The following is an 11,209-nucleotide window of genomic DNA, read 5'->3' as shown; positions in this document are numbered from 1 at the left end:
AAACAAGAACATGAAGGGAAATGGAAATGGGAATAGGAAAGGGAATGAAAATAGAAATGATGATTCTAATGATTTCGATGTTTGGTTGGTGAAGGACTTGTGACAGGAAACCTATGTTTCTTACTTGGAAAAAGACTATATTATCTCTTATACTGATGTTTGATACTTTGATTACTATAATATATATATATATATATATATATATATGAATTCTCCTATAAGTAATCAAAGTAATAACTTAAAATAAATACAGTTTTTTGACCATTGATTTAAGTGAAATGATTAGTGGGATCCACTGTTTTGGGTCTCATATGTTTTAAATCAATGGTGAAAACATGTGTACTTATTTTAAGTACAAAATACCATAAAATTAAATATAAATATAAATATTCAATAAATACTATATTTTTTCTTTATAAATAAAAAATAGACACCTATAATGTACTGGTTTATCTTCACTCCAAAAATAATACTATAAAATAAATAATATCCCACAAATCTTCTCTACTCTCCAAAACCTTATTTTCTCTCAAAAAATAAATGATATCCCATAAAATCTTCATTGGGGTTGGTCTATCATTTGTGCAGAGAAGATACCTAAGCAAAGGGGTAAGCTTGTCATTACATGCAAAACCAATTCCCATTCCTGTCAGAATAGGAAGTTCCTTTGGTAGAGGCCGGAATCATCAGTTCCGGAGAAGAACCAAAAATCATTCCATTCCTTTGTCTTGTTTGTCTTACCAAACAATGGAATTCCAACGAGAATGGGAATTGATCGTTTCGTTTCGGTCATAAAACTGTTTTTTAGTTTTTATTTTGAGTAAATTTGTCCTCAATAAAATTTTACTGTTTAGATTATTTATAATGAAGTCTATAAACCTTTCCCAATGAATTTACTTGTTGGTAATTTTACAATATAAAAGAAACTACAACATTAAATTCATTGACTTTTTTTTTTTCTCATTTCATTTTTTTTTAAAAGGACGGGCATAGGCCCAATTTATTCAAATATCCGAAAATAAAAAAACGAGGCCATTAAACACTCAGGCCACCAATCATGGTGGAATACAACCAAAACACCAATCGAGAATATTAAGATATGCACCTTACAATAAATCCAATATCTTGTATTATACCATAATTACTGTTACTTTGTTTTCATCCAACGGTATTTCATTGGTCGTTTTAGCTTTTATAGTTATGAATTAGCCACAATCATTCCTTAAAAAACAAAGTTAATTAAAGACAGTGGTGGCCTTATTACGAATCTCATGAGTCAATTACAAGCAGAGATCTTCCACTCTTATAAATTAACAATTTCGGGTGGTTATTTTAATTATTTAGTGCCAACCTGATGCAGGTCGGCCTTACATGTCCAAGAGGGTTTTTGTGGGACTAGGCCCCAAGCCCAACGTCATAAGTTTGGGCCTAACTCATAATTGAAAACCACAGTTGATAGAAAAAGAATTGTCCGCCCTTATAAGTTAGATTTGGGACTCCAGTTTTAACGACGTGGGATAGTCCTACATCACAACCTATCACAGATAAATATCCAAATATATGAACAACTTGAGTGGCTAAAATCAATAAATTATTTATATTATAATATAAAAGTAATTACTATATGTAACCTTCATGTTAGTCTTTTATCTAAATATATGAACAACTTGAGTGGCTAAAATCAATAAATTATTTATATTATAATATAAAAGTAATTACTATATGACACCTTCATGTTAGTCTTTGTTTCCTTGTTGGACTTGTCAAATTAGTACAATATGTGGGGAAGCACACGTGCTAGAATTTGATTTTAATTTACAATAGAATGCTTAATTTGGGATCTGACCAAGAACTGAGATTAAAGATGATAAAAACATGTTACAACTAAGTCTTCAGTTTTTGAATACTATTTTGGGCAGTGAATGAATGGGTTTTGGAGCCTTATAGGGCCTACCTATTGGTGGTGTTGGCTGCCAGAAACGACGACTCAATCTAATAGATCTAGAGGGTTTTTGTTCGGGTGATTTGCGACTTTCAAGCAATTTTCTGGCTAAACCAGTGGTTGGGTTTTGCTTGAGGAGGTCAGGGAAATTTGTTGGGTTGTCAATCATTCGAAACGAAACGAAACGAAACGATAGTTGGATGATGATTTTTAGTGTTGTGGATGTTGGGATGACTTTTCAAAATTATTTTTTTAATATTTTTTTATTATATTTAATCTCAGTTATTGATCAGATCCAACGGTTGAGATGAGAGACTCATAAATTTTAAAATTATTTCAGACTCGTAAACTTTAAAATTTATGGGTGTCTCACCCTATATAAACAAATAAATATATATATATATATATATATATATTATATAATTTTATATGTACAACTACAAGCTTTATGGTTATTTTGATATTCACATAATTTGATATTATTTTTCCCTTTTGTATTGGGTTTCAATACATGAACCGACCCATATTTTGTAAAAACCAACGGTTGGGTCCATCCGACGGTTCGATCCTGTTCTGTCTTTTTGAAAGAAAAATGTAATAAATATAATTTAACAATTTCTATAATCTTCTCATAAATAAAATTTAAAAATACAACTATTTATTTGGATAGTAGCTCAACACCTTATTACTATCCGTAAATCCCAAGTAATAAATACAGATTCATACTAATTACTTAGTGGTTTTCTTCATTTTCTCTGCAATCTTCTCTTTCAATACCCTTCTCATGATCTTTCCAGAGGGTGATTTAGGGATTGAGTCCACAAACTGAACCACCCTAACTTTCTTATAATGTGCAACATTGGAGGCCACAAACTCAATAATATCCTCTTCACTTTCTTGGGCTTCTTTGTTCATCACAACATATGCTGCTGGCACCTCCCCTGCCTCTTCATCAGCCAATCTAAACAAAATTTCATACATATAAATGTCACAAACTATATGGTAATTGGCTTTTGTAATTTGACAAATCAATGTAATGCAGAATGGATGGCAATGGGTGGTGATACTCACGGCACCACCGCGGCATCTTGAACGGAGGGAAGAGTCAGGAGGATCGCCTCTAGTTCTGCCGGAGCGACCTGTCGTTCAACGATGAAGACCATTTTTTTTTACAATTGATTAACTCATAAGTGCTAATAATTTTGATCTTATTATCTTACTTGGAAGCCTTTGTACTTGATTAACTCTTTGATTCGATCAACAATATAGACATCCCCATCGTCATCTATATATCCAATGTCACCAGTATGTAGCCACCCTTCACTGTCAATTGTTTGTGCAGTTTCTTCTTTATTGTTGTAGTATCCTGTACAATGAAAACTATGTCTTCATGATTCAATCTCTAAAATCTTTAAATCTAATGTTGAACTAGTACTATTGTTGAGTACCTTGCATTACACATTGGCTCCTCACACAGACTTCACCAGGGGAGTTCTTGGGGAGAGATAGACCGGTGTCGGGATCGATAAACTTGATCTCCAGATTGGGTAGGATGAACCCAACTGAGTTCTTCTTTGCATTTCCATGTCCTCCATGAGTGAGTGTTATGCAGCTATGCTCAGTCAGTCCATAGGCCTAGTTTTCAATATTAAAATTAGTACATATAGAAGTATAGATTGCTGAAATAATCTCAAGTGGGTCTGTAACGTTAGTGCAGAAAATGCTTAATTACCTCTTGGACTTGGACACCAGGGAACTTGTTTTCAAAGGACTTGAGAAGCTCTGGAGCAAGTGGTGCTGCTGCAGTCATGACGGCTCTGAGTTTCAGCTTGCTTAAATCAAATTCCTCCACAATTGGGTTCTTCACAAGGGCCAAGATAATCGGTGGCACGATCGGTGCAAATGTGACTTCTTGGGTGATCAGAGCATTCAAAAATGTCCGGAGCTCGAACCGGCTCAAGATCACTACTTTACCTTTGTTTTTCAGTGTAGCACAACATATTCCAACGATCCCATATATGTGAAAGAATGGGATTAGGCCTAATGTGGTTACTTGACCAATCATTTCTGAGCCTACACTGAAGAGTGAAGAGCACAAGTTAGCTACTAAGTTTCTGTGTGTCAGCATTACACCTTTTGACATCCCTGTTGTGCCTGAAGAGAATGGCAGTGCACATAAATCTGTCTGGTAAATTTCCTCATCGATGAACGTCGTGCTTGCTCGATCTCCTGCTTCGAGCAGTTCATCCCAGTTCATCGCAGTCTCTATCCGTTCTTCGCCAAGGACAATGACTGGTAATCCAAGACCTTTCACCTGAAATTATTTTTTTCAAATAATTATGATGTTTAATATGGTTTGCATTCTAACAGCTAATGAGACTCAATGTGGTATTTTGTTTCATACCTTTTCATAGTTGGGGCTATTTGTGACAACCAATTTAGCATCAGCAGCCTCCAGTTGCTTCTTGATTTCAGACGTATGTGAAGCCGGATTAACGCCGGAAAACACACCCCCGGCAGACATGATTCCAAGAGCAATGATACCATATTCAGCAATGTTTGGGAGCACCACAATCACTACATTTCCTTTTCTCAACCCAACAGACCTTAAGGCCTTGGCAAACCTCCTTGTGTCTCTCACAACTTCACCGTAAGTATACGCCTTTGCGGTCACAGATTCCACAAATGCCACCTTATCAGCATACAGTTCAGCTCCCTGGAGTACAAATTCAGGCAATGTGACATTATCGGGCACCAGAACGGCCGGAAATCGGCTTCGGAATATGTGTTCATCGTCATTAGATGCTGAACATTGTACCTTACCTCCCCCCATGGTGAAGTGCTGCAAATGTGAATGTGGTACTAACTACTAGGTTGATATGTTTTATAGCGGGGAATCGAATGGTTATTTTATTGATAAGGCCTAGCAAGGGTGTGCTTGCCATGGGACTTTTTGTTGGTTGGAGTTTGTTGAATCATGAAACTATCATAATCCAACTGTATTCTCTCTAATACAAGAATTAGCTATGGAAGTTCACTTGTCGCTGGACGTTTTAAACTGAGAAAATTTCATTTCAGGTCGGTACTCAAAGGTGGCTTTTGGACATATAGATAGCCGCATGTAATTTATTTTTCTAAATCCCTTTTATGATCTTCCATATCTCGTCGTATGGCCCATTGGGCCGATATTTAACTGAATCTGGCTAAGTCTTACATCTTTTTGTCAAAGGTCATTCCCAAAAATCCATTTCTGGGCTAAGCTGTTTTGAGGTCCAATTAGTGTAGGGTTTTGGGGCGTACCTCAAATGCCCATCTGCCGTAATGGGCTTCAAGGAAAGAAAGCTGCATAATAGCTCTAATTCAATAAAATCGAGAGATGACAATAATTTTCTTAGCATCCAAACACCAAAAAAGAAAAAAAGAGGTTGCCCCAAATGCCACTTAAAAAGTGAATCAATCAAATCAAATCAAATCAAATCAAAGATGGGCTAAACCCGAGAATTAAAGGGGTCTCAGATTCAAAAAAGCAAATGGGATGCACACGTAAAAGAATGGAATCCATGATTGTTGATGATGATGATGGATGATGATGATCATGAGCCATGATGAATGATGCATAATATTATTACCCACCCACCCAAAAATCAAAGCACCCTCATCCATAGAGAGAGAGATGGAATGGAATGATTACCCACAAATCCTTGGTTTTTCACAAAACCGAATCATTATAATCATTACGTTCTCTTTACACATTTGTCCTTCTCTTCTTCTCCAAATTACACTCTACGCCATTCCTTCTTAAACTCCTTTATTTCTGTAATAAAGTATTTCTTAATCTTAATTAAAAGAGATTATCGATGTCTGTAATCGGACGGTATACGTTGCTTCAACGACTTTCTCCCCCCGCCCGCGGTTGTTGATGCGTGATTTGATGGGGTTGGTCTGTTAATGCCACCCACAATTAATCGGTAACTATTGGCAGGTGACATAATGTGCCAAACAAGATTTCTTCATCTCAACAAATAATCGGTTACAGTCGATTTTTTGACATAAATTTAACTGGATTGACGGTTCATTATCAATCATTTTATCGGTTGATATTATTAAAGAAATATGTTTTTATTTAAAATAACTGACCATCAAATCAATTACGATTTTTCTATTATTTTCTTAACACCCTAATTATTATTGCTTTGTGAGCAATGTCATTGATGGGTTTAGTGATCAATTCCATAAGTAATTTCGTTTTTAAGATTGCATTACCTTTACTTTTACATAGTAGAAAATCATTTCCCTCTCTTTATTATAAAAAATAAAAATAAAAAAAGACAGGAATCAATGATGACTAGTCAGTGACTCAGTGGAGGAAATTTGACCTAAAAGAAGGGTATGAAAGTTGGTAAATTCAAACAAAAAACCATGTAAAAATATGGGGTGAAAGTGGTGGGACAATCACGCGGTGTGCGTGCGTAGAATAAAAAGAAGAATAAGGAGAAAGAAAGGGCCTGGGGAGATTCAACCTCAACCGTCGATCATAGCAACAAAAGTTTAATCAGAAGGTCTTTGGATTGGATTGGATTGGATTGGTATGGTCTCCTTGACCATAAATAAAGCCACACACACGTGGATGGGGCTTGACATGTAAATATCCCACTTTGCCCCTTATAAACCCCCTTCTAGGCTTTAACAATGATTATCAATAATCATCCATAATAAGTATTTTGAGACCAATTTGTTGGGAATGTGACTTTCATGACCACATAAAGTTAATTAGTTCAGTGGTCTTGGTTTAGGTATTCTAAAGGTAGATTGAAATACCTTATTAATATTAGTGCAGTGCACTAATCAAGATGAATATAGAGGATGTATTCACCTTAGAGAAAAATAAGAGTCGTGTATCGAGTTATTTATCCAATTGTATAAAAGTTTAATGGTCCCTCTCTCCATTCAAGTAATTTTGATAGCAATTTCATCACTCACGTCAAATGTTAGAGTTAATAAGGAGAGAAGATCAAATAGTTTTCATATATTTGAAATTTGTTTTAGAAAAATGAAAGAATGAAGGAGAGAATGATCGAGATACTATAAAAAGAAGATGTATTTGTGTGAAATATCAAATTTATTAGTTGAAGTGGCACAAGGTAGGATTATCCAAAACAATATTGTCACCGTTTTGTTGGTTATTGTCAAATGTATATTAACGCGGATCAACAAAAAAAACCGATTAGACCAAACTGTCAATAATCAACTGAACAATCTATTAATTTTTTGTCAAAAAACCGCCGTGTACACTCTTCATAAGGTATGAGAATTACTTTATATATATAGATATATATATATAATCTATGATTTATTTGTGTGGAAATTACTAAGGTCCACTCTTATGAAAAGAGTGGACCATCCACCTCCTCTAAATAACTCTTTAAAGGTTATTACAGTCTTTATTCAGGTGAGCATCTCGAGGATATTTTTTAGATCCAATGATGTTTGATAAAGGTGGATAAAAGCGTGGACGTAAGAAGGTCCCTATTTGTGTAGGGGGTTCACGAAAGGGCCGTAGCTGACGTGGAAGAGTAAGTGGGTAACCGCAGCGGCAGAGAAAGAACCATAAGAGAGGGGGAGAGGAAGAAGGAAGAAGAGGGGTATTCCGGTCGGGTCAGGGAGGGTGGGGCGGTGTGGGGCATGGAAGAGCTGGCCATGCTCAGGCAGCTCATCTCTCAGCTTCAAGACCTCTTACATATCTACGGTTCGCCTCCACCTTTTCACCTTCATCATCAACCGTTCATCGAACTCCATCACCAACTCCGCGACAGGTCTGTTTCTCTCTTCTCTATATCTTATTCTCTCAAGTGTACGCAACCGTTCTCTTTCTCTCTATAGATCGATTTGCGGTTTCGATTGTCCTTTTATGTCATGCCGGTGCTTACCCTTGGAAAGCGTGTATTTTCTACTGTGTGTGAAAATTCGCGATTTGTTTGGTTTGTTCGGTCAATTTTGTAATGTTCTTAGGGAAATTAGGTAAAGTGTTGTGCTACTGTTGTGAAATTTTTGAAGAATTTGGAGGCAGCGTGCCGTCGCTGTTGAAACTAATTGGATGTTTCTGTTGAATTGTATAAGGTTTTATCGATCGCTGATATATTTTCTCTTAAGTGGCGCAATTTGATCCTCAGTTCGTCATTTTGTTTATTATTATGATTTGTCTTTGGTGATACAGACTTGCTTTTGCTGTTCTAATTTTCTTTTCCTTTTGTTTCTTTGCCTACTATTTTTGTTTCCACTAGTTCAAGCTTCTTCACTTTTGTAAAGATTTTTATTTGTTTCATCAAGTCAGATACATGAATCCTTTAGAAAAGTATATTGGAGTGCACTTTGTTGGTTCTTGGAAATTATTCTGGCTAGTGCACATCTGCAAATTTTATCCAAAACGCTTGGGTTTCATTGCTATATATGTTCTAGATATTGGGGTAGTGTCTGAAACTCTTATTTGAAAGCATCATAACACAATGTGCATTTGATCATCTAAGTTTCTATGTTTAAATCCTATTTAGGATTTATTGCTTCCCACAAAAGCTTCTCTTGTTTTGCAGATCTACTTTCGTTTTCATTTTGACGAGGTTCTCATCGTGTTTCTTATTTAATTTCTAAATTTTGTTTTGTTTCATTTTTGTGCGACATATATATATTTTTTTAATGTTTCCTCTTCCATTGCTGATGAATAGACCAATAAATGTTCTTATTATCTGATAATTTCCACTTAATGAATTATGTGGCACTGATTCCCAACTGCTGGATTTCCTGTAAAAATATATGTGTTCTTTCATCTATACTTTGATGAACTCCTTTCATTTTGTTCCAGTTATTCTGTTTTACCAACACTCATTTTCCTCAACCTGTGTTACAACTTTTCTCTATTTAGTGTTTCCTCCAGAAAATCTTCTATCGGGTGGTGTCAAGGCTTCCCTCATATTAAATCGTGTACCACGGTACTGTCTGTATGACTGGTGCATCTGCATCTGCAATTTTATGTCCTCATGGAGCTTGGATTTTATGTTTGTTATTGTTTTGTCTGCAGTCTCTTAGGCAGTTGAAACTTGAAACACTGGATCTCACATTTTTCAATGTTGATGTAGATATTTTTTTCACATGCTTCTCTAGTAGTTATTGTGTAGGGTGTTGCTCAAACTAGTTCCATACTGAGTAAGATAGTCCAAAATTACCTGCTGTTATATAAGTTAGTGAGGTTTAGCCTTACTGGAGTTATTAGCGAAGGTCCAGAAGGATATGGCGAAAAGAGTCAGAAAGAGAGGTGAGGGGAGCAGAATAGCTGGGATTTTATTACTGAGTAAGATCGGTCAGTGAAGGAGATGGCAAAGTATAGTAGAGGGAAGAACTTTACTGGATCATAATCGTCCTTAAATGGAACGGTTTATAATCTGATATGAATTTTCCTCCTCTGGATTGATTTTTTGTGAGCTTCATTTAACTTGATATGCCTGCGCTTCTGCATGCTTTATCCCGGACTAATTGTATTTGTCATATGCTTGAAATATGGGACTGGTAACACCTCAGGCATTAAATTATATATATATTTTTTAACTTGTCCACAGATGGTGCCTCAATGAGGATGACAGCTCTGCAGATGATTACTACAGCCTCATGATGGCAGCCGGAAAATCAGGAAATTTCAAGAACCTGGAACCATGCAAGCCTCCACCTTCCAAGAAATCTCGAAAAGAGAGAAACCAGGGAAAATTACCTGGAACTACTGGTGCAGAGGAGGTTATGGAAGAACATATTTGGAAAGAATTCCCAACAGACCTTTTTGAAGCCGTCATTGCTAGACTACCCATTGCATCATTTTTTCATTTTCGATCAGTTTGTCGGAAATGGAATTCATTGCTGCATTCCCAGAGTTTCTCTCAGCATTGTGCCCAAGTTCCACAAGCCAATCCCTGGTTCTACACCATCACCCATGAAAATGTGAACTCTGGAGCCATGTATGATCCTTCCTCAAAGAAATGGCGCCACCCTTCCATTTCTTCTCTGCCTTCAAAGATAATCATTTTGCCAATTACATCTGCTGGAGGTCTAGTGTGCTTTCTTGACATTGGTCATAGAAACTTCTTTGTATGCAACCCTCTTACTCAATCTATTAAAGAGTTGCCTGCCAGGTCAGTTAAGGTCTGGTCTCGTGTTGCTGTTGGGATGACTCTTAATGGTAGTACAGCTGATGCAGGCTACAAGATCTTGTGGGTTGGATGTGATGGAGAGTTTGAAGTTTATGACTCATTGAAGAACTCCTGGTCTCGACCAGGAATCATTCCTTCAAATATAAACTTACCTCTCTCTCTGAACTTCCGATCACAAGCAATTTCCATTGGCAGCACACTTTACTTCATGCGTTTGAACCCTGAAGGTATTTTGTCCTATAATATGGTTACTGGGGTATGGAAGCAATTTGTAATCCCAGTACCATTGCATCTGAGTGATCATACACTAGCAGAGTGCGAGGGCAGGATCATGCTTGTGGGGTTGCTGACAAAGAATGCTGTTACAAGTGTGTACATCTGGGAGCTTCAGAAGATGACGCTCTTGTGGAAGGAGGTTGACAGAATGCCAAATATCTGGTGCTTGGACTTTTATGGGAAGCACGTTAGGATGACTTGCCTGGGCAACAAATGTTTGCTCATGTTGTCATTGCGATCGAGACAAATGAATCGACTTGTTACTTACAATGTAATCACCCAGGAATGGATCAAGATTCCAGGATGTGTGGTACCTCGCGGGAAAAAGAGGCAGTGGATTGCCTGTGGCACTGCTTTCTACCCATGCCTGACTGCCATGGCATGATTTCGTCAGTTATCATGATATTTCTTGCAGTCCTGGTTTAAGGTTAGGTTTCCTGGTTTCAGTTTAGGCTGTTGGTTGGTCTGCAGCCCGGTTTTCTTTGTTGTTTTGAAAGACACGTCAGCACAGGTTAATGATGCTCGCATTTTGATTTGTTGTACAAACATCTGATGAATAACTTGGTATTTGGAAAACGGTATTTTTTCTTGGTTGTCCGTTGTCTTGCAAGGTAAAATAAGCTATACAGGTGTTTCATCCAAGAGCTTCCTCTAATGACGCAGGTTTTCCTACCCCTCTTCCCTCTTGGCACATGAGCAAGGAAACTACCGAAACTCGAAATGCAATTATTGTCTCATTCTGCAATTTTGATTTCGGTTGCTTCTTGTCAAATACTCACATCTTTGCAAACAATCACAGGGT

At 36.9% G+C, this 11,209-nt stretch overlaps 2 protein-coding genes across 2 annotated transcripts; one reads left to right on the top strand and one right to left on the bottom strand.

The window, feature by feature from the left end:
• Window positions 1–2,643: 2,643 nt before the first annotated feature.
• Window positions 2,644–4,776, bottom strand: LOC119990364 (4-coumarate--CoA ligase-like 1). The gene is made up of 6 exons (XM_038836238.1): window positions 4,347–4,776; window positions 3,675–4,256; window positions 3,391–3,577; window positions 3,163–3,308; window positions 3,014–3,081; window positions 2,644–2,903 (listed from the first exon to the last, which is right to left on the bottom strand). Exons 1-6 carry the CDS (start codon window positions 4,773–4,775, stop codon window positions 2,672–2,674), a joined length of 1,644 nt encoding a protein of 547 aa, XP_038692166.1. The 5' UTR covers window position 4,776; the 3' UTR covers window positions 2,644–2,671.
• Window positions 4,777–7,496: 2,720 nt separating this feature from the next.
• LOC119991924 (F-box only protein 6-like) lies at window positions 7,497–11,004 on the top strand. Its single transcript, XM_038838467.1, has 2 exons — window positions 7,497–7,755; window positions 9,550–11,004. The coding sequence occupies exons 1-2, from the start codon at window positions 7,625–7,627 to the stop codon at window positions 10,790–10,792; spliced, it is 1,374 nt and encodes a 457-aa protein (XP_038694395.1). The 5' UTR covers window positions 7,497–7,624; the 3' UTR covers window positions 10,793–11,004.
• Window positions 11,005–11,209: the final 205 nt, after the last annotated feature.

This window comes from Tripterygium wilfordii, chromosome 22 (assembly GCF_013401445.1).
Source record: "Tripterygium wilfordii isolate XIE 37 chromosome 22, ASM1340144v1, whole genome shotgun sequence".
Taxonomy (NCBI): domain Eukaryota; kingdom Viridiplantae; phylum Streptophyta; class Magnoliopsida; order Celastrales; family Celastraceae; genus Tripterygium; species Tripterygium wilfordii.
Note: the sequence above shows the minus strand (reverse complement) of the source record. Positions and strands in the feature narration are given on the sequence as shown.

Coding starts and splice junctions, on each gene's coding strand:
- LOC119990364 (XM_038836238.1), bottom strand. CDS start 4,775: ATGGGGGGAGGTAAGGTACAATGTTCAGCATCTAATGACGATGAACAC. Junction 3,082..3,162: donor TCAAGTACAAAGGCTTCCAA/GTAAGATAATAA, acceptor GTTGAACGACAG/GTCGCTCCGGCAGAACTAGA. Junction 2,904..3,013: donor CAAGATGCCGCGGTGGTGCC/GTGAGTATCACC, acceptor AATTTTGTTTAG/ATTGGCTGATGAAGAGGCAG.
- LOC119991924 (XM_038838467.1), top strand. CDS start 7,625: ATGGAAGAGCTGGCCATGCTCAGGCAGCTCATCTCTCAGCTTCAAGAC. Junction 7,756..9,549: donor CATCACCAACTCCGCGACAG/GTCTGTTTCTCT, acceptor ACTTGTCCACAG/ATGGTGCCTCAATGAGGATG.